Genomic DNA, 21,231 nt, shown 5'->3' on the forward strand with positions numbered 1-21,231 from the left:
TCCGGACCAAGAACACGTATCCAGATTCTGGAAAGAACCTCTACGAACGAAGAAGACAACCCTCTGGAAAGAACCTCTACGAAGAAGACAACCCAATTTTCAAATGGACCCCGGGGAACACCCAGGCGGCTGGGGCTGGCTCTAGGTCCCCACTGCTCCGCCTTGCGGGGGCCGCTCCGGCCTGGTCGCCTTCTCCGGGCGCATCCAGGGAACTCGCTCGGTCCTCCTTAAGCGGGGAGGCGGTCGGGGAAGCTCGGGCCGCGTCTCCCCGACTCCGCCCCCGGGGGTTGCCTTTCCCTTAGAAGGCCAAGCCCCAAGCCCAGCCTCTCGCCGGCTGGGAGTCGCGCGGTGCCCCCCTCGCTGCCCAGGCCCCCGACGCCGCGGCCGGAGCCCCCCGAGAGCGCGGGAAGCCCCGCGGACCTCGCGCTCCCGGCTCGGGCGTGGACGGGGCGGGCGCCGGGGCGGGGCGCGCGTCCTCGCGGGTCTGAATGGAAGGGTCGAGGTCGTCGGCGGCGGCGAGCAGATCCTGAAGCCAGAACTCCACCCCGGCGCCCGCGCCATGCGGCGGGAGAGGTGAGCGCGGCGGGCGTGGCGTCCGTGCCGGGGTGCCCGGGGTGGCACGGGAACGGCGAGGCCGGGGACACGCGCGCAGGACGCCAGCGGCGGGGGTGGGCGGCCCCGGGCCGGGGCGGGGAGGGCCGGGGTCCGGGCAGTCGCCGTGGGGGACGCGCTGGGCTGTGCCCTCCGCCCCCGCCGCCCACGCACTCGTCTTCGAGGGCGGGCCCGGCGGCCCCGGAGCAAACCGCCGTCTCGCCGCGGCCCCACCGGTCCCTGGCAGCCTCGGGGAATGTCTGTAGCTGAATTCGGGCTCTGAAAGAAGGTTGCGCTGGGTTTTTAAAGATTTGGGGCACAAAAAACGAGAGCGGACCCGGCGCTGGCTACGGCCCTTCCCGAGGGCCACGCCCAGCCCGGCGCCCCGCGCGCCCCGTTCCCCGCGCCGCCTCCTTCCACCCGGCTGAGCGCTTGTGCCCGCAGGTGCGGCGCCCCCTACCCGCGTCGCCGCCATGGAGGTGCTGCGGCGCTCCTCGGTCTTCGCCGCCGAGATCATGGACGCCTTTGACCGCTCGCCCACAGACAAGGAGCTGGTGGCCCAGGCCAAGGCGCTGGGCCGGGAGTACGTGCACGCGCGGCTACTGCGCGCCGGCCTCTCCTGGAGCGCGCCCGAGCGCGCCGCGCCGGTCCCGGGACGCCTGGCTGAGGTGTGCGCGGTGCTGCTGCGCCTGGGTGAGTGCGCCCTGGTGGGATCCCCAGCTGCGCCTCCTCCCCTGCTGGGCCGCAGCCTCCCTCCGAGGCCGAGATGGGGGGCCGGCCCAGGGGCGCCCACCCCCTGCCTGGGACGGCCAGGCGCTCGGGACAGGGCCACCCAGGCGGGTGCTCCCGGATCTGCCCTCTCAGGCCTCCCACGCCACAGGCCCCCCCATCAGCTGCCTGCTCAGCCCAGATTTCAGTCATGCTGGCCATAAACAATAGAAAGCTCCAGAAAGAATAATCTATTAGTGGGTGGCTAAGCTTCCACAGTGACCCTTGTTCTCAGCTGGGCACAGAAACCCTTTGTAGGAGCACGTGTCCCGATGTTTATTTTGGAAAACAGATTCTTGCTGTTACTGGCCGAAATCCCGCCCGCTGCCCTCTGGATTCCGAGGCCTCCGAGGTCCCCCTATTGGAAACTGCGCCCACCCGGCTGGGTAGCCAAAACCTCAGTATTCGTTGGTGCTGTGAGGACATCTGGGGGTGTTCGGTTCTAGGGTCACACACGGCCCACTGGCTGCCCCCACCGTCTCCAAGGTCTGGACCGCAGAGGGAGGGACCAGCCCCGCTGTGACTGTCCAGTCCTCTCACCACAGCTGGGCTGCGGCTGTCACCTGTGAATGTTTATGTGATGCCCGAAGAGGTCACATGGGGCGCTGGTGGCTGAGCCCGAGAAGGGGAGGTGACAGCAGAGGTCAAACTGAATCGGTGGCTCTCCAGGCAGGGGGTTGGAGTCGGAGGTCACGACCCTATGAGGGGACACGCTGCCTCCTCTCAGGCTGACGCTGGCATGGGCTCTAGGTGGCCCCTGCCCTTACGTGGTGGGCTGGGCCCAGAGAGCAAAGCTGTGTAGACCTGGCCTGCCCAGGAGTGTGTGTGGGGTGCAAACAGAATCCATGGGGACCAGTACAGAGGCTCCAGGAGGAGGTGGAGTCCCATCTGAGAAGTTCGGAAGGAGGGAGAGGTCTCTGGGTGGGAGCTAGGGGGTTGGTGGGGCTCCATGAGACCCGCCGCCTGCTGCTGCCTCTAGTCGGGCTCTGAGAATGACCCTAGGGGATCCTTTTAGTGGCTTTCTGAGAAGATGATGCCAGACCCCTGGAATGGCTGGGAAGAAGTCCCAGATGTCCAGGGGGGCCCCAGAGGGACACAGCTCAGACCTGCATCTGCCCTCATAGCTGCTCAGGGTCAGTCCCTTGAGGCCAGCACTGTCTCCCTGCCCTCAGGCAGTGCAGAGAGGAAGAAGCCTGGGTTGTGTCCCCACCTTCAGTCTGAGGCCAGCCTGCAGCAGCCCCGGAGGTCTGTGTTTGGGAGCTGCCAGATCAGGCCTGGGAATTTCCATGTCATCCCCCGCCCCCGGCCAGCCTCTCCTGGGCTCTGCTCTGGTTCCAGATCTTAATTAATGAGATACAGAGCAGCCTTTATCAGCCGGGATGGTCCAGTCAGCAGCATTACCCTGTTTGCTTTGGCTAGAGAACTGGCCGGGCTGGGGACTCCCAATCCCAGGGCCCTGTGGCATTCTTGGCACCATCTGCCCCGTGCCTGTGCACTGCTGCTGCCAAGGGCACCACAGGCAGCACTGGGGCGGTGGGCCCGTAGGGGCCATCCTCGGCTGCCAGGGCGGGACTGATGCAGTGCCAACTCCAAGCACGTCCCCTTGGCAGCAAGAGCCCAGGTGGGAGTGTGGCAGTGTGGGTGGCCCAGGACAGAGGCTCAGCCAGCCCAGGTGGGAGTGTGGCAGTGCGGGTGGCCCAGGACAGCGGCTCAGCCAGCCCAGGTGGGAGTGTGGCAGTGCGGGTGGCCCAGGACAGCGGCTCAGCCAGCCCAGGTGGGAGTGTGGCAGTGCGGGTGGCCCAGGACGGTGGCTCAGCCTCTGCATCTGAGTGGTCCCTGAGCCATGCTAGGGCCTGAGCCAGGCTCTCGGGCTTTCCCCTGTTCTCATCCCAATGCTTTCTCTGCCCAGCCGCTCCCCACGTCGGGCTCTGGCTGCCTGCCTGGTCCCTCCTGCTCTGGGCAGCTCGGCTGCCTGTCGGCTGTGAGTCACCAGCAGGCACGACCCACGCTCTCGCAGGATTCCCGCCCCACCGGCTTGGCCGGCTCGACTTAGGGGCTGGCTCGTCAGAGGGGCAGGACTGGGGGCGCCTTCAGCACTTCCTTGGTCTTCTGGTCCCTAGGGGCCAAGGTTGGGGGATGGCCCAAGGGAGGTCAGATGGGGTCAAGTGGAGGTGGGAATCAGACAAGTTAAGTGAGGAACAGGCTGGAATTCAAGCATGGTCAGGTGGAGTCAGGTGCAGGGTGTGCCCCACGCCAGTCGTGTCCCAGGGAGCTGGGGCGTGGGCTGCCTCTCACCTGCTCTTGTGACCACACAGGGGATGAGCTGGAGATGATCCGGCCCAGCGTCTACCGCAACGTGGCGCGTCAGCTGCACATCTCCCTGCAGTCTGAGCCTGTGGTGACCGATGCGTTCCTGGCCGTGGCTGGCCACATCTTCTCTGCAGGTATGCCCAGCCTGCCCGTCCCGTGGGACCTCAGGGAGGGATCCAGGGTCTGTGGCTCAGGCTCACAGGGACCCCATGAGCTGGCCCCCACCCATCCTGGTGCTGCCCAGTGCCCACCGGTGCCATCTCGCTGCTGCAGGTGTCAGGAGCTGCCCAGCCACCAGCGTGAGCTCAAACCACAGTGTTCAGGGTCTCTTGTGGTTCTGCAGGCTGGTGGGCATGCTGAGCAGCTGGCACAGGCTTCTTGAGCGGTTGTAGTTGTGGTCCAGCATCAGTGGGGCCCCGTGACTTGCGGTCCTGTGGGGTGGCATGTCCTAGGGCTGCCTGGTTTCCTGCAGGGGCCCCCGAGCGGGGCTTGGGCTTCTCACAGCATGGTGCTGTATCCCGAGGACGAGTGGCAAGGAGCAGGTTTCCCAGACAGCTCCTGAGTAGTTGCTGCCAGGCTGTTAGGATATACCCTTAGAAGTCACGGGTAACTGCTGGATTCTGATGGTCAGAGGCGAGTCTCAGGGCTCCAGCGTCCAGGAGATGGGACAGCATGGGGGCAGGAGGTCCAAGCAGACCGGCTCCCGGGGGCATCCGGAGAATAGCAGCGCATCTTACTTGGCTGTGCCTGCCTCACCTGTGACCCTCCTGGGCGCTCCCATCTCTGCCCTGGAGAGGCAACTCCTGGCCCTGCCTCCCTGCTCCTGCTGCTCCTGGCTGTCCACATGCTTCTAGGCCCACGGGAGGCTCAGGGCTTGTCTCCCCTGCTTGGTGCCCTGCTGTCCACTTGTCCAACTGCCTTGGCCTGGATTTGCCCAGTATGGCTTCTGTCCGCTTGCCCCGTGTCATCAGGTCTGGCCCTGCAGACCTCAGCCCCCCTGCCTTTGACCTCTGTGACCTTGGGTCCCGTCCTGGCACCCCGTGCTATGAGCTGCCCCTGGGTGTGGCAGGCGCTGGGTGCTGCTGTTGGGGTGAGTGGTATGCCAGCCCCGATGCGGCACCTCCCTGATTGGCACATCCCTCAGCTGTTTTCCAAGTGCTGTCCAGGTGCTGGGCATAGCTCTGGGCCAGTGAACCCCGGGGTGAGCAGGATTCCCTGAAGCTTGGAGGAGGGGCATGCTGTTCCCCGGGGCGGCTTTTTGGAAGACCCCTGACAGCAGGGAGGCCTTGCACACCCTCGTCTGGGAGCTGGTCTGGGTCCGTGGCCAGTCAGCTGTGTGACTGTGGCCTGCTGTCATCTCTGTGACCGAAGCTGCCTTGTCTGCAGGCAGTCCTGACAGCAGCAGGAGCCAGGCATCAGACAGAGGCGCCAGAGGAAGCCACACCCTCGCTGTGGGAGATGCATCCCACACCACGGGGTGACCCTCAGAGCCAGGGGTCTTCAGATGGTCTCGGGACCTCCACCCACCGGAGGGCAAGGGGAAGAGGCCAGGAGTGTGAGGACCACTGCCTCTAGCTCAGGCAGACCCCACCTTTGTGGGGTGTCCTCCAGCTCCTCTCCCAGACATCTTTTCTGACCCCTGGTAGGCCAGCCGGCCAGATGGGGACAGAGCGGGGCTGACACCCTTGGCTGGAGGCCAAGGCAGCGGGGGCTGCGAGCGTTTTCTGACAGAATCCGGCCTCTCCAATGCCACGCTTGCTCACTGCTGACCTCCCTGGACAGAAGTCACTGTGGCTGGGATGCAGCGGCGACCTGGCAGGCTGCTGGAGAGGGAAGGCTGAGTCCTGGGATGGGAGTCCAGGCGGGGTCTGGTTCTGCCTCTGGGCTTGTCTTGTTGCCGCAGCATGTGCTGGAGTGCCTCAGACCACACCTGGGGAGGGGCAGTGACCTCAGGCTGTGGTGTGGGGTCAGGAGGCGGAACCAAGCTGGGTGCGGGCGAGACTCCCTGTCTGGCGCTCCTTGGGGTGGCCTCAGAGCCTGGACTCTGTCACTTCTCCTGTGTTCCTTTGGGAGATCGTAAATGAATCCTCATTGGCAGTTTGGCTCCAAGGCCCCCACGTGGCAGCTGAGGGTGGGGGGTAGGCAATGGGTGGGGCCCAGGAAGGAAGCCAGGAATGGAAGGCGTCCTGGGCCGACGACCACTCTCAGCCCTCCCTTGGCCGACGCCGGCGTGTGGGTGGCCACCCGGGTGTCTGTCTCGGGGCCGCTGGGTTTACGAGCTGCAGGCTGGCTTTAAAAGGAACAGTCATTTCTGAGAATGCAGCAGCCTGCCCAGAGGTGGGGCGCCTCCCCCTTCGGCAGGGAGAGAGGATGGGGCCAGGATGCCCCTACCCGCCCGGCCTTGCTTGAGCAGGGCCTGGCCTGAGGTGGGGGCGGTGCCTAGGAAGGCTCTGGTTGGTTCTGGGAGAGCGCCTGGGGGCCAGGGAGGGCTGAGGGGAAAGGTGATGGCGGGACAAGTGGGCACACAGCTGATGGGGGATGTGGGGGGCACTGGCCAGGTGGCCTGGGCCATGTGTAGAGTTCAGTTTAAGTCTTGTTGTTTTCACTGGAAAACTGGAGCCCACTCCCCTGTGGTCAGCATCCCCCACCCCACCCAGCGCCCCAGGCTTGTCCCACGCAGGCCTGGCTCTGGCCATGTGGCAGCCCCCACACCCCCACCTGCTGCTACTCTGAGGCGGCCCTGCCCGAGGGGAGCCACGCAGGCTGAAGCCCAAGAGCCTTGTGACCTGCAACGGGTTTCTGAACCTCCCTGAACCAGAGCCACCTGAACCAGAGCCACCCCTTCTGCCCCTCAGGCCCACTGGCAGTTGCACCCCCAGCCCTCTTCACCTTTGTCCATCCCAGTCCTCTTGGGCCCTTTTGTCTACAGGGCGAGCCTCCAGCCTCCAAGTGCTTTACACGTCCTTGCCTCCCTGCCTGAGGCCCCTCCCACGTCAGCCATCCCTGCACGCTCTGACCCCCAGGTCTTCCTCCCTCTCCTCCTCTTAGCAGGCGCCCTTGAGGGTATGTGCCCTGCCCAGCCCCTCCACTGTAGCCAAGCCACACAGCCCGCACCTCAGGGCTGGGGCCTTGGCTAGTGATGTGAGCCGTGTGAGGGCTGCAGGGCAGGGCTCCGTAGGGGTCTCCAAGTCTCCAGCCCCAGGAGCCTCCCACGAAGGCAGAGGCCAGCAAATGTTGTTTCTGGCTGTTTTCATTTAGGGCTTCAAAGTTCCTGCTCAGGACTTTGGAAAAACTCATTTCCAAAGTGGTAGAACTTAATTTTCCTCCCCATTTAAAAGTTGGCAATAGTGTTTATTTTTTTCTTTGAATTTGAATTGTATTTTCTGTAACTACCTATGTAATTTTATATAATTCTTCTAATTATAGTTTTATTGTAAGAAAAATAAAAATGGCTGGGTGCAGTGACTCACGCCTGTAATCCCAGCACTTTGGGAGGCTGAGGTGGGTGGATCACCTGAGGTCGGGAGTTTGAGACCAGCCTGACCAAAAAGAAGAAACCCTGTCTCTAATAAAAATACAAAATTGGCCAGGTGTGGTGGCACATGCCTGTAATCTCAGCTACTCGGGAGGCTGAGACAGGAGAATCGCTCGAACCCGGGAGGCCGTGGTTGTGGTGAGCTGAGATTGTGCCACTGCTCTCCAGCCTGGGTGACAGAGGCAGACTCTATTCTTTCTTTTTTTTCATTTTTTTTTTTTTTTTTGAGATGGAGTTTCAGTCTTGTTGCCCAGGCTGGAGGTGCAATGGTGCAATCTCGGCTCACTGCAACCTCCATCTCCTGGGTTCAAGCAGTTCTCCTGCCTCAGCCTCTTGAGTAGCTGGGATTACAGGTGTGTGCTACCACGCCTAGCTAATTTTTGTATTATTAGTATTATTTGTATTATTAGCAGACAGAGTTTCACCATGTCAGCCAGGCTGGTCTCGAACTCCTGCCCTCAGGTGATCCACCCGCCTCAGCCTCCCAAAGTGCTGAGAAAAAACACAAATCAGATCATGTCACTCCCCTGCATAAAGTTCTCGTGTTGCTGTGACTTCCCGTGTCTTTCAAAGTAAGCCTAAGTTTGAATTCCCAGCTGAGCTGGCCCCTGGCAGACTCCAGCCCTTTTCCTGCCAACCCAACCTGTGAAATACGCCAGACACAAAATGAACAAGCCGTGTGATTACACTTATATGAAATTTTCAGGGTAGGTAAATCTACAGAGACAGAAAGTAAGATGAGTGGCTGCCAGGGGCTGTCGGCGAAATAGGGAGTGACTGCTAGTGGGCATGGGGTTTCTTTTGGGATGATGAAAATGTTCTAGAATTAGATATAGGTGATGGTTGCACAACTTTGTGAATATGCTCAAAGATATCCCACTTTTAAAAGACTAATTTTATATGGTAATGGAATTACATCAGTTAAAAAGACACAGAAGAGCTGGAAGGACACAGTGGACGCCGAGGCTGGTGCCTCCGGACTCCTGTCTTCCTGTCTTTCTTTCCCATGCACCCCTCTGGAGTGGAACTGTGGCTGTTACTCGGAACATAGTATGTTCTTCTTCTTTTTTTTTTTTTTTTTTTTTTTTTTTTTTTTTTTTTAATTTTCGCTCTTTTGCCGAGGCTGGAATGAAGTGTTGTGATCTTGCAACCTCCGCCACCCAGGTTCAAGCGATTCTCCTGCTTCAGCCTCCTGAGTAGCTGAGATTACAGGCACCCGCCACCACGCTTGGCTAATGTTTGTATTTTTAGTAGAGACGGGGTTTCACTATGTTGGCCAGGCTGGTCTTGAACTCCTGACCTCAGGTGATCCATCTGCCTCGGCCTCCCCGAATGCTAGGATTATAGGCATGAGCCACCGCGCCTGGCGTGGCATGCACTATGTTTTGATGGAACCGGACACCTCAGAACAAGTTGTCCCGCAAGCCACACGCAGTGCTGACATCAGGCTCCACTCCCCGCGTGGCCGTGCCCTTGAAGGAGGAACAGCCCCATGTGGTGGGGAGGTGCAGCGGGCAGAGCAGGGGCTGTGCCGGGCGTGCGTGTCCCACCAATGACAAGGGCACCTTCGAGGTTGGGGTGGCAGGAAAAGGGCTGGAGTCTGCCAGGGGCCAGCTCAGCTGGGAATTCAAACTTGGGTTTACTTTGAAGGACACGGGAAGTCACAGCAACACGAGAACTTTATGCAGGGGAGTGACATGGTCTGATTTGTGTTTTTCCCCATTTCTTTTAATTGACGTTAAACTCGCATGACATAATTATCCACTTAAAAGTGTGCAATTCAGCAGCATCTGCCACATTCACAAGTGTGGAGCAGCCACCAGCTACTAGTCTCAGGAGGTCTTTATCACCCCAGAATGCCTGTGCCCTTGGCCGCCACCGCCGTCCCCCACCCCTCGCCCACTGCCAGCCGTGAGCCTGCGTCCTAGCTTTGCCCCTGACTGTTACGGACATTTTGCATCCACGGACTCGCACTCTATGTGGCTTTTTGTGCCTGGCAGCTTCCACCCAGCGTGTGTTTTTGAGGCCCATCCATGTCCAGCCTGCCTCAGAGCCCCTTGCCTTCTTTTATTTATGTATTATTTATTTATTTATTTTTGAAACAGAGTCTCGCTCTGTTGCCCAGGCTGGAGTGCAGTGGCATGATCTCAGCTCACTGCAAGCTCTGCCTTCTGGGTTCATGCCATTCTTCTGCCTCAGCCTCCTGAGTAGCTGGGACTACAGGTTGCCGCCACCATGCCCGGCTAATTTTTTGTATTTTTAGTAGAGACGGGGGTTTCACTGTGTTAGCCAGGATGGTCTCGATCTCCTGACCTCGTGATCTGCCCGCCTTGGCCTCCCAGAGTGTGGGGATTACAGGCGTGAGCCACCGTGCCCGGCCATTTTTTTATTTTTTTGAGACAGAGTTTCACTCTGTCTCCCAGGCTGGAGTGCAGTGGTGCGATCTGGGCTTACTGCAACCTCCACCTCCTGGGTTCAAGCGATTCTCCTGCCTCAGCCTCCTGAGTAGCTGGGATTATAGGCGCCCACCACCATATCCGGCTAATTTTTGTATTTTTAGTAGAGATGGGGTTTCACCATGTTGGCCAGGCTGGTCTTGAACTCCTGACCTCAGGTGATCTGCCCACCTCGGCCTCCCAAAGTGCTGGGATTATAGGCATGAGCCACTGCGCCCAGCCTGCCTTCTGTGGCTGAGTAACATCCACCACATTTGTGTATCCATTTATCTGTTGAAGGACACTTGGGTTCTTTCCACCTTTTGGCAATTGTGAATTGGCTGCTGTGAATGTCTGTGACTGAGTATTTGTTTGAGCTGATTTATGTTTTCATAACAAATCCAGGTTGGCTGCTGTATGAGGGTGGATCGGAGAGCAGTGCTTCATCTTTGCATGTGCAGTGTCCTCAGGCTAACTCCCTCCAGGGACCGCTGCTGACTCCCTCCAGGGACCACTGCCAGGCTGCATGTTTTGTGGCCGTTCAGATATTGCCAGTGCCCTCCAGCTGGGCTTCCCACCAAGGTTTACAGGCTGTGCAGTTGCCTGAATCCTCACACTGCCATTTAAAAGCATGTATTTATTTATTTAGAGACGGGGTCTCACTCTGTCGCCCAGGCTGGAGTGTACTGGTGCTATCTCAGCCCACTGCCAACTTCCGCCTCCCCGGGTTCAAGCAGTTCTCCTGCTTCAGCCTCCCGAGCAGCTGGAATTACAGGCCTGTGCCACCACGCCTGGCTAATTTTTTGTGTATTTTTAGTAGAGACAGGGTTTCACCATGTTGGTCAGGCTGGTCTTGAACTCCCGACCTTGTGATCTGCCCGCCTTGGCCTCCGAAAGTGCTGGGATTACAGGTGTGAGCCACCGCGCCTGGCCTAAAAGCTTTTAATGCAACAGATTACATCTTGTTTTAATTTGCCTTTCTTTGGTTATTAATGAAGGTAAACATTTTTCGTGTCTCTTATTATAATTTTCTTTTGTGAATCAGCCGTTCCAGTTCTGTGCTTGTAGTTCTTTGGAAAGCCCCTCTTTTCTCGCTGATGTATAAAACGTCTTTCCGTGTTGAGGCGTTGTGTCCTGCCTTTTGTTCTTTCCCCCGCTGTCACCATCTTTTGTCTTCTCTTTCAAGGCTGCTCCTATCTCAGTTCAGCCTCAGCAGATTAGGGGTCTGGGGAAGGTGGTTTCTGCGCAGGCCTCAGCTTCTTTATATGTAAAATGTGGACGCCAGGCCTGTTGTGGGAACAGGCAGCCCAGGGGTGCCGCCCGTGAGGTCACTGGCCGCTCACTCCATCTGCCACTGCCCTCAGTTCCCCCGCCTCACCCCACGTTGTCCCTGTGGCCTCCTCCACAGACGTGGGCTGGGCAGGTGTGCAGTGGAGGCCGAGAAACCTGCCTGCCCGAGAACTACCTGAGAGGGTGGGCAGGTGGCCAGCTGGCCAGGCATCCTGTCGGAGCGGTCCCCCCTTGGGACGGTCCCTGGTCATTAGCTGGACGGCAAGCAGGACAGCGGCTCAGAGAGGCCCAGCCCCTTCCTTAAGTGCTCCCGTGGGCGGGATTCAAGTCTTGGTCTTGACCATCTCTCTCCCTGCAGGCATCACATGGGGCAAGGTGGTGTCCCTGTATGCGGTGGCCGCGGGGCTGGCCGTGGACTGTGTGAGGCAGGCCCAGCCTGCCATGGTCCACGCCCTCGTGGACTGCCTGGGGGAGTTCGTGCGCAAGACCCTGGCAACCTGGCTGCGGAGACGTGGCGGATGGGTGAGCGCCTGAGTGCCCGCAGGGGTGGGAGAGCTGGGGTGCGAGGGTGCAGAGGCACAGGAAGGAGTGGCGGGTGGGTAGTCACCTGAGCACTGCTGGGGGAGATGGGTGAGGCAGGGGGTGGGGCAAGGGCCGAGACCTACAGGCAGGCCCTGGACTCTGTCCTCTGCCCAGATCCAGCACTGACTTACCCCCTGATCCTACTCCTGTGCTAAGGACCCGCTGCCCCCAGCCCCTGCCCACCCGAGTGGGAAAAGCAAGGCCCTGAGGGGTGGGTGTCAGAGCCAAACCCTTCCTCTGTCTCCCGTGCCCCCAACTTCCCGCCCTGCCCTGGCCAGACCGCAGTTGCTGCTGGGCCCTGGGTGTGGAGGGTGGCTCCCCTGCCGAGAGTCCAGCGTTCTTTCCTGTACAGCAGGTGTTGGCCTGGTGTGTAAATCAGTGGCCAGGGGTGACAGGGCTCAGACCCCTCTGCTGGGGCCTTTGGTTCAGCATCTCGAGAGATTGAAGTCACATGGTCTGCGGGGCTGTGGTCTCCTCTGAAGGCTGAATTAGGGGTGGGGAGGGCACTGTCCCAAGATGTCGCACGTGGCTACAGGCGTCCCTCAGCACAGAAACCCCAAGACTTCCGTCCCCTCCTGTCTTCCTCCTGTGGAGTCTGGCATGGGGCTGGGCACCGTGTGCCCAGTGGGCGAGGACACTTTGAGCAACGCCAAGGCCACAGGTCCAGGCTGCAGGGAAAAGCCTTCATGTATTAGCAGGAAGTGAAGGGAATAAGAGAATTGGACGTTCATTCACTTCTCCAGAAGGAACTTCAGAGTCCAGGGAGTCGGTGGGCTTCCGGAAGCACAGTTCCTGCTGTTGTTCCAGGCAAAGCCTGAGTGAAGCTGGGTTTGCCCCTTCCTGGCAGCCTGGGCTCCAAGGCCCCACAGGAGGACGCCGGCGTACTTGTAGCCCCTGGGGGGCAGCAGGCAGGTGGCTGAGGGGAGCTGGCACCCTGGTCTGGATGTCTGGAGCCCCAGCGAGGGCCATGAAGGCCTCTCTCCTGCTCGGCAGGGGCCCTCCGGCCGGCCTGGCCTGGCTGCCATCTGTCCCTACCTCCGGTGCCTCCTGGCCCTTCACGCTGTCTGAATGTGCACGGCGTTAGGTCTGGTCTTGTGCTAGAGCCTTCGGTCCAGGCCACAGACTTCCTTCCTAAACAGTCTCCTGCATTCCGTTCATGCAGTTTGCTGATATTCTGGTGCACGGTGCTGGGGGCCTGGCAGTGCTGGCTCTGCTCTCTAACGGTCTTCCTCTTCCCTCCCAGACTGATGTCCTCAAGTGTGTGGTCAGCACAGACCCTGGCCTCCGCTCCCACTGGCTGGTAGCCGCACTCTGCAGCTTCGGCCGCTTCCTGAAGGCTGCCTTCTTCGTGCTGCTGCCAGAGAGATGAGCTGCCCACCTGCCAGTGGCCGCAGCCTGGCCCTCGGCCCGACGCAGGAGGCCCTCAGCACCCGAACACATCTCCCTCCTCCCCACCCGAGCCTGGAGCACTCTAACCCTCGGAGACCCCCTAAGCCCCATTCCTCCGCAGACCCAGCCCCTCCAGAAGGGGTGAGCGGGGCGGGGCTTTCCTGAGCCTGGAGCTGGGCTTTGGGGCAGCCTGCGACCCTCCCCGCTTGTGTCCCTTCTCCTGTGATCTCTGTGTTTTCCCTTTTCTTTCTGGGGTCAGGAAGTCAGGGTCAACTCCCAGGCCCCAGGTGAAGGGGCCCGGAACACCTGCTCTCACCTGAGCCCCAGGTGAAGGGGCCCGGGACACCTGCTCTCACCTGAGCCCCAGGTGAAGGGGCCCGGGAACACCTGCTCTCACCTGAGCCCCAGGTGAAGGGGCCCGGAACACCTGCTCTCACCTGAGCCCCAGGTGAAGGGGCCCGGGAACACCTGCTCTCACCTGAGCCCCAGGTGAAGGGGCCCGGGAACACCTGCTCTCACCTGAGCCCCAGGTGAAGGGGCCCGGAACACCTGCTCTCACCTGAGCCCCAGGTGAAGGGGCCCGGGAACACCTGCTCTCACCTGAGCCCCAGGTGAAGGGGCCCGGAACACCTGCTCTCACCTGAGCCCCAGGTGAAGGGGCCCGGAACACCTGCTCTCACCTGAGCCCCGGGTGAAGGGGCCCGGGAACACCTGCTCTCACCTGAGCCCCGGGTGAAGGGGCCCGGGAACACCTGCTCTCACCTGAGCCCGGGGGTCCCATCCCAGGAAGAGAGGCCGTCTCAGGACATGAGTCCTCAGGGGCCCTGCACATTCAATCTGAAGGTGACCCTGGCCTGGCTGAAGCTGGAAGAGCTGTGGGGACTCAGCCTGTAAACAGACCGTAAGGCTCACGTGCTGGTCGCTTAATCCGTTTCTGGAGGAAGAGTATGACCCCCACCTGTGACGGGGTCCTTGTGTGGTGGGGACCGGGGCCAGCGGGCTCCAGGCCAGCACACCTAACCCATGGATGTGGAACCTACGGCCGAGAAGGAATGTTGCATGAGTCGGATCCCAGTCCATTTTCACGTCAGTGGAGGGTGAGGGTGACCCCATCTGCTATTTTTGTGCCCATCGTCATACAACCATTTGGGGATGTGCCTATTAGGGCTCCGTAAGAACTCGGATGCCCGGGAAGCCCAGCCCCTCAGGTGCCCCCACCCACAGCCTTCCCTTGACGCCTACATTTCTAGGCACATGTGAGGCATCTTTCCTGGAGCCCCGAGCCAGCCCTGTCCCTCCCCAGTGCAGCATGGTACTCAGGAGATACAGGCTGGACATGGGCAGGTGTTCTGGGGAGGCCTGGCCTAGCAGCCTGCCCTCCAGACGCTGTCCTCCACACGCTGCCCTACCTGAGCCCTCCCTGCCAGGCTTCCTGCTGGGGTGGGCCACATGCCAGGACAAGAGGGTCCCGGCAGAAAGCCGGCCCCGGACTCAGTGGCATTCACATCCCACTGGAGGGTAGGGGTGGTGATAAACTTCTCCAAATGATCATTGTCATTTTGGACAGAATGTCACTGTGTGTGTTAAATAGCTTCTACCTACGTACAAAGTGGTAAAAGGTGTGGAGGGTTTGCTTGAAAATAATTGAGGGTGGGGAGTGGTGAGAGGGTGGGGATGGGAGGGTTCCTGCAATTGGGTCTTTATCCTGATTAGATGTAAAGGCACTAATGCTGATTTCCAGTAGTAAAAAGAACACCAATAATCCATAGTGTGATGTGGCAATAGAGGTATGCATAGTATCACCACTGGGTGCTCCTAATTAAATACTTGCAGAAGGCAGGGTTCTCGGTGGCTTTTGAACACTTTCATCCAACTAGAGTATAATGGGCCAGGAGCAGTAGCTAACACCTGTAATCCCAGCACTTTGGGAGGCAGGAAGATGGCTTGAGGCCAGGAGTTCATGACCAGCCTAGGCAACATAACAAGATCCCATCTCTACAAAAATAAAATTAGTCAAGCACAGTGGCCTGCACCTGTGGTCCCAGCTACCCTGGGGGCTGAGGTGGGAAGATTGGTTGAATCTGAGAGGTTGACGCTGCAGTTAGCTGTGATTGTACCACTGTACTCCAGCCTCGGTAACACAGTGAGACCCTGTCTCAAAAAAAGCCGTGTGTGGTGGCTCACGCCTGTAATCCCAGCACTTTGGGAGGCCAGAGGCAGGCAGATCACCTGAGGTCAGGAGTTCAAGACCACCCTGGCCAACATGGCAAAACCCCAACTCTACTAAAAATACAAAAATTAGCCAGGTGTGGTGGCAGGCACCTGTAATCCCAGCTACTCGGGAGGCTGAGGCAGGAGAATTACTTGAACCTGGGAGGCGGGGGTTGCAGTGAGCCGGGATTGCCCCACTGCATTCCAGCCTGGGCTACGGAGTGAGACTCCGTCTCAGAAAAAGTATCATGGGAGTGAGCTCAGGATTCAGATTCCCAGCTGAAGTGTCACATGAATAATCTGAAAGTTATGACTGTCCCAAGAGAGACTCTTACCTCCTTTAGCTGCGGGTCTGAGACTACTGAAAATCAAACCCAGAATCTTGTCCTTCCAGTGGCTGGATTATAGCACATGTGGAACTCCCAGCCTCACGGTGTCTGCTGTGCAAGTGAAGGCATTGGTTGGGAAGGAATGGCATCCTGTCAGTTGGGATGAGGATGTGTGGGGTGACCCTGATGAACAGTGAAGACACTGAACCCCTAAATCCTGGTGAGTCTTCAGTGGAAGAGGCCTCCCTAACCCTAGTGGTAGCCTCCCCAACTCCATTTGAGCGGGTTAACCCTGTACTGCCTGAGGAAATGGGACTGCCCTGAGGCTGCTGACTAGCAAGACCAAGCCGCTGCTTTCCAGGACCCGCCCCTACCCCTCTTTGCTTCTAGACATGGAACTAGACTGATGTTGGGCAGCCCTTGGAGATATGGGTCATGACCATGAGGAGATGCACTTACCCAAGAGAACGTGAGTTTTCCAGTTTACATAGAAATCCCAGGAACGTGGGAATGCATATTGAGGGCCTGGGAGAATGGCAGGAGGAACATAGAGTTAGATCAGGCCAAGTTTATTGATATGGGCTCACTAAGCAGAGATTCCGCATTTAGAAAGGGCTCTAATTGGTTGGTTGGCTGCTTGGCTGAAACATGGGCCAAAACATGGCCCACCATGGGATAACTGGACATGCCTGGCCGCCCATGGTTAGTGTAGAAGAAGGGATTCAAAGGCTTAGGGAGATTGGAATGCTAGAGTGGATTTGTTCTCCCTGTTCTCCTCCTCTTCCTCCTCCTCTGCAGCCCTCCACTACCCTCCTCCTACATCCCTCCTCCTCCTCCAGTCCTCCTCCCTCTCCCCCTCCCCTGCAACTCTCCACCACTCTCCTCCTCCCACTGCAGTTCTCTTTTCTTTGTAGCCCTCCTCCTCCTCCCGCTGCAGCCCTCCACCCTCCTTCCCGGCAGCTCTACTCCTCTTTTCTTTGTAGCCCTCCTCCTTATCCAGCCCTCCACCCTCCTCCCCTCCCCTGGCAGCCCTACTCCCTCCCCTTCCTCCTCCCATCTGTAGCCTTTAACTCCCTCCTCCTCCTATACTTCTCTCCCTCATCTTCCCTCAGGACCCAGCCCTAATGCCAGCACCCCAAGCCTTCGCTGGCCCTCAGCAGGGAGGCTCCCGACTGGGTGCACGGGGCCATGCCCAGGAACTCTGGTTCGGGCCTGCTGCAGGGCTCGTTTGCCTTTCCAGCGGTGGTTCTCAGGTGCTGCAGTGCCGTGGCCAAGGAGCCACACAAGAAGGCCCACGACCTGTGTCCCTCAGCTTTGTGCATCTGCTTCTCCGGGACGGGGCCCCTTGAGGGCAGGCCTGGTGGACTACCCTGTTTCCCATGAGGCCTTGCACAGGCCTTCCTGTGGACACTGGACACGGGTGACTGAACCTGATATGACAAAACATGAAGTGTGAGATGTTTCTAAAATCTCCACATGGGCCGACCACAACCCGCTATCTTCTGCTACTGTGTGCCATGCTAGAGCTCCCCTACCCTGGGAACAAACGCCAGGGTGCCCTGCGGCCCGGCTCTCCTCAGTCCCTTCATCTGTCCAGAGAACAAACGCCAGGGTGCCCTGCGGCCCGGCTCTCCTCAGTCCCTTCATCCGTCCAGAGAACAAACGCCAGGATGCCCTGCGGCCCGGCTCTCCTCAGTCCCCTCATCCGTCCAGGGAACAAATGCCAGGGTGCCCTGAGGCCTGGCTCTCCTCAGTCCTCCGATGGGTCCAGTCCATTTTCATTCCTTTCACTTTGGCCTCCTGTCTGTGCCTCTGGGCCAAACTTATTGCAGGGCTATGGGCCTGGGCAGGCCCCACCTTCCTGCTTTCTGATGCAGCGATATTCTTCCCTTTTTAGGACCTCACTCTGTCGCCCAGGCTGGAGTGCAGTGGCGCAGCATTGGCTCATTGCAACCTCTGCCTCCTGGGTTCAAGTGATTCTTGTGTCTCAGCCTCCTGAGTAGCTAGAATTACAGGTACCTGCCACCACGCCCGGCTAATTTTTCTATTTTTCATAGAGATGGGGTTTTGCCATGTTGGCCAGGCTGGTCTCGAACTCCTGACCTCAAGGGATCCACCCACCTCGGCCTCCCAAAGTGCTAGGATTACAGGCGTGAGCCACCGCGCCCGGCTGACATTCTCTTCTTAGAGCCTGTCTGATGCCAGCTCAGGCCACAGGGCACATTAGGCTTCTGACAAAGCTGGAGGACAAGGCCCCCTCGCATGCCCCATCCTCTCCCAGCCCCCCCCCTCCCCTGAGTGCCTCCTTCGAAGCCCTGCCTCCCTCTATCATACCCTCCCCCACGCAGCCTCAAGAAACATGAAGAGGGGACCCCTGGGGTGGTCTGGCAACGCCTGCCTGGTGGACAGCAGATGGGAGAGAAGGAAAGCGGCCGGTAGAAGGGGCAGAGGAAAGGGGAGGAGGAAGGAGGAAACGTGAAGCCCATGCTCAAGGTGCCCCTCCTGCCCAGGCTTCCTGCCAGATGCTTCTTGGATCAAATACTTTGTTACATTTCCAGCACAAGAAAGTGATGTTACAAACACTAAGAGAATTCAGAGAAACAGCAGGATTTAAAGTGGCACACAGAGATCTTTGTGTATGCTTTCAGTTGAAAGAATGGAAGAGATGACCCATTTTTAACAGCAACAAAAAGATAAAAATCCCCATGCATAAAAGAAATGTGAAACCCTAAATGGGAAAAACTTTCAATAGACCATAAAGACATCAAAGTCGATCTCAACAACACCGTGATTTGAATGCATTCCCCAAAAGTTCATGCGTTGGAAACCTGGACTCCAATGCAGCAGTGCTGGGATGGGATTCTGGGGAGGTGACTGGCTCATGAGGACTCATCCATTCATGGACTAATGGGTGCTTGGGGAGTGGAGCAGTTATCACCAGGGGGCTGGTTATAAAAGCCAGCTTTGCCGTCTCTCATGAGACCCTCACATAATGCCCGGCACCACCTTGAGACTGCAGAGTCTCGACTAGCAAGAAGGTCCTCACCAGATGCAACTCCTATACCTTGGACTCCCTGCCTCCAGAACTGTAAGAAATAAAATTCTTTTCTTTATAACTTACCTACTCTGTGGTATTCAGTCATAGCAACAGAAAATGAATTCAGACAGACAGAAAGAAATACCTTGTTCCTGGATAAGAAAACTCTCCTAAGCAAGACAATTCTACAAAAGTAAATTTATAAATGTAATGTAATCCTTATAAAAACACCGCATGTTTTTCCCCAGATCTAGAAAACTAATTATAAAGTTCATGTGAGAGAGGAAGTGCACAAGAGTGTAAAAATAGCCAGGAAAACTCTGAAAAAGAAATGGGGAGGTCCTCTGCCACCAAACCAGCTCCTGGCCTCCGTAAAGCAACCACATGGCACCAGGACCCACGTAGGCAGGCAGGCCCAGGGACATGAAAACCCGGGAACAGACTCCAGTGCCTAGAATGGCACCAGGACCCATGTAGGCAGGCAGGCCCAGGGACATGAAAACCCAGGAACAGACTCCAGTGCCTAGAATGGCACCAGGAGCCACGTAGGCAGGCAGCACCAGGGACATGAAAACCCAGGAACAGACCCCAGTGCCTAGAATGGCACCAGGACCCACGTAGGCAGGCAGGCCCAGGGACATGAAAACCCAGGAACAGACCCCAGTGCCTAGAACATTCAGTCTATAAGGTAGCATATGATACCAGTGAGGAAAGGATGGACTTGTTAATACACGTTAAATGTTAACCACTTGGAAAAAGACGAAAATGAATCTGCACTTCATACCATACACTAAGACAAATTCCAAATGGGTCAAAAGTACTAGGAAAAAGTGAATTCCTTCATCACTGGGGAGTGGGCAAAATATTCTTAAATATGACTTAAAACCCAGGAGCGATGAAAGACAAAATGTATACTGGGAAAAAAGTTTTATAACATAGAGCATTTTCAAAAGTGTTGGTGACTTGAGTGGGAAGCAGGGCAGTGATTATCGGGGTCTGAGGGTGGGGGGAAGGTGTTGAATGGATGCGGGGTCTCCTTCTGGCGTGATGAAGGCTTTGGAAGCACATAGAGGTGATGGTTGTACATTATGAATGTACTAAATGCTGCTAAATTGTAGACTTTAAGATGGTTAAAATGGTGACTTTTTTTAACCATCTATAGGACTCTGATAAAAATGTTGTTTTATGTATATTTTACCTCAATAAAAATTATAACTTAAAATGAGAAATATTAGGATTAATATTCCTTATTCAAACGAGCTCATGAGTTTGGAAAATCAAGAAAATGATTAAAAAAAAGAGAGAGAGAAATGCAAACCAAAACCACCCCAAGACTCCATTTCTCACCTACAAGATTGACCCAAATCCAAATTTGACACCAGATTTGGCTGCTGAGTGGGGCAGGCACTTCCTACAATGCTGTGGGGATGCAGAACGCCTGGCCCCTTGGGGACAGGGACAACACCCAGACAAGCCAGATGAGCCTCTCCCCGCCGACTGGCAATCCCACTCCCAGAAATGTATCCTTAAGATACGATGGCCAGAATCCACAAGGATGTGGAAATGCCCTTCTAACCAGACTTAGAAGACAAGCACTCTGCAGTCCCAACAGAGGTGCTGGGTCCAACTCTGACATCTGATTGGCCAAAGACTGGAAACAACCCAAGGCCCAGCATGAGGGGATCTGCTGGCTAACCCATGGCGAGCTAACCCACGGCGAGCTAACCCACGGCGAGCTAACCCACGGCGAGCTAACCCACGGCGAGCTAACCCACGGCGAGCTTACCGGAGCACTCGGTAGCTGTGCTAGAGGCCTGTGTGGAGCAAATGTGCCTGATTTTACAGTTCTGACAAGAAAGCCAGTCAAATGATTTGTATTCGCAAAACAAATTATAACAATTTCTAGAATTTAAACAAATGGACTTGTGTATCAAGTTGGTGACAGAAGAGCAGAGGAGTTAATCCAATTACATCATATTTTAACTTTGTATCTTCAAAGGGAAAGGTCTAAAAAGGCTAGCAGAAAAAAACTTTGACCAGTAGTCATTGTTAACAGTACTTTTTTTGGTAGAGGTGGGGCCTTACTATGTTGCCCAGGCTTATTTTGAAATGATTATATGCATTTATATGTAGAATAAAGCAAATAATGTTAATGTTGTAATGAACCAAGATTTTCAGCTTGAGGTAAAATCAAAGAATATTTAAAAACCCTTGTAATCTTAACATTTGAATGGAAAACAGTATGAATTCAAAAATACATGTGTATATCCCATGCTAAAGTAGTTAAGGGTGAAGGGTCCTGATCTCTAATACAACCTCACATGATTCAGAGAAAATAAACCAGAAGTTTTTTTTTTTTTGAGAGACAGAGACTCGCTCTGTCGCCCAGACTGGAGCGCAATGGTGCCATCTGGGCTCACTGCAACCTCTGCCTCGCAGGTTTAAGCAATTTTCCTTCCTCAGCCTCCCGAGTAACTGGGATTACAGGTGCCCGCCACCATGCCTGGCTAATTTTTTGTATTTTTAGTAGAGATGGGGTTTTGTCATGTTGGCCAGGTTCGAACTCCTTACCTCAGGTAATCCATCCACCTCGGCCTCCCAAAGTGCTGGGATTACAGGCGTGAGCCACCGCGCCTAGCTGAGAAAATAAATTTTAGAACAATTTTCTGGTTTTGTCCATGGAAAGGCTGGGAAGTAGAGCAGCCCAGCCATCATAAACAGTCAGTGCTCAGTCTGTGGCCTCCAATTCCCACT

At 57.0% G+C, this 21,231-nt stretch overlaps 1 protein-coding gene across 6 annotated transcripts; it reads left to right on the forward strand.

The window, feature by feature from the left end:
• Nucleotides 1-396: 396 nt before the first annotated feature.
• Nucleotides 397-19,699, forward strand: BOK (BCL2 family apoptosis regulator BOK). Of its 6 annotated transcripts, XR_010135892.1 has the most exons (7): nt 397-573; nt 1,036-1,284; nt 3,675-3,803; nt 11,288-11,451; nt 12,755-15,660; nt 15,831-15,909; nt 16,553-18,560. XR_010135892.1 is itself a non-coding variant. In XM_054550143.2 (5 exons), exons 2-5 carry the CDS (start codon nt 1,065-1,067, stop codon nt 12,878-12,880), a joined length of 639 nt encoding a protein of 212 aa, XP_054406118.1. In that variant the 5' UTR covers nt 397-573; nt 1,036-1,064; the 3' UTR covers nt 12,881-19,699. The 6 variants fall into 6 exon arrangements, 1 of the variants encoding a protein (XP_054406118.1); XR_008523162.2 differs by having other exon boundaries at nt 12,755-15,909; XR_008523163.2 differs by having other exon boundaries at nt 15,831-18,560.
• Nucleotides 19,700-21,231: the final 1,532 nt, after the last annotated feature.

Source organism: Pongo abelii, chromosome 11 (assembly GCF_028885655.2).
Source record: "Pongo abelii isolate AG06213 chromosome 11, NHGRI_mPonAbe1-v2.0_pri, whole genome shotgun sequence".
NCBI classification, from domain to species: Eukaryota; Metazoa; Chordata; class Mammalia; order Primates; family Hominidae; genus Pongo; species Pongo abelii.

What these genes read in the sequence shown, in the direction of transcription:
- BOK (XM_054550143.2), top strand. Translation starts at nt 1,065, where the DNA reads ATGGAGGTGCTGCGGCGCTCCTCGGTCTTCGCCGCCGAGATCATGGAC. An exon ending in CGCGGTGCTGCTGCGCCTGG is followed by an intron (nt 1,285 to 3,674) that starts GTGAGTGCGCCC and finishes GTGACCACACAG; the next exon opens with GGGATGAGCTGGAGATGATC. An exon ending in TGCGGAGACGTGGCGGATGG is followed by an intron (nt 11,452 to 12,754) that starts GTGAGCGCCTGA and finishes CTTCCCTCCCAG; the next exon opens with ACTGATGTCCTCAAGTGTGT.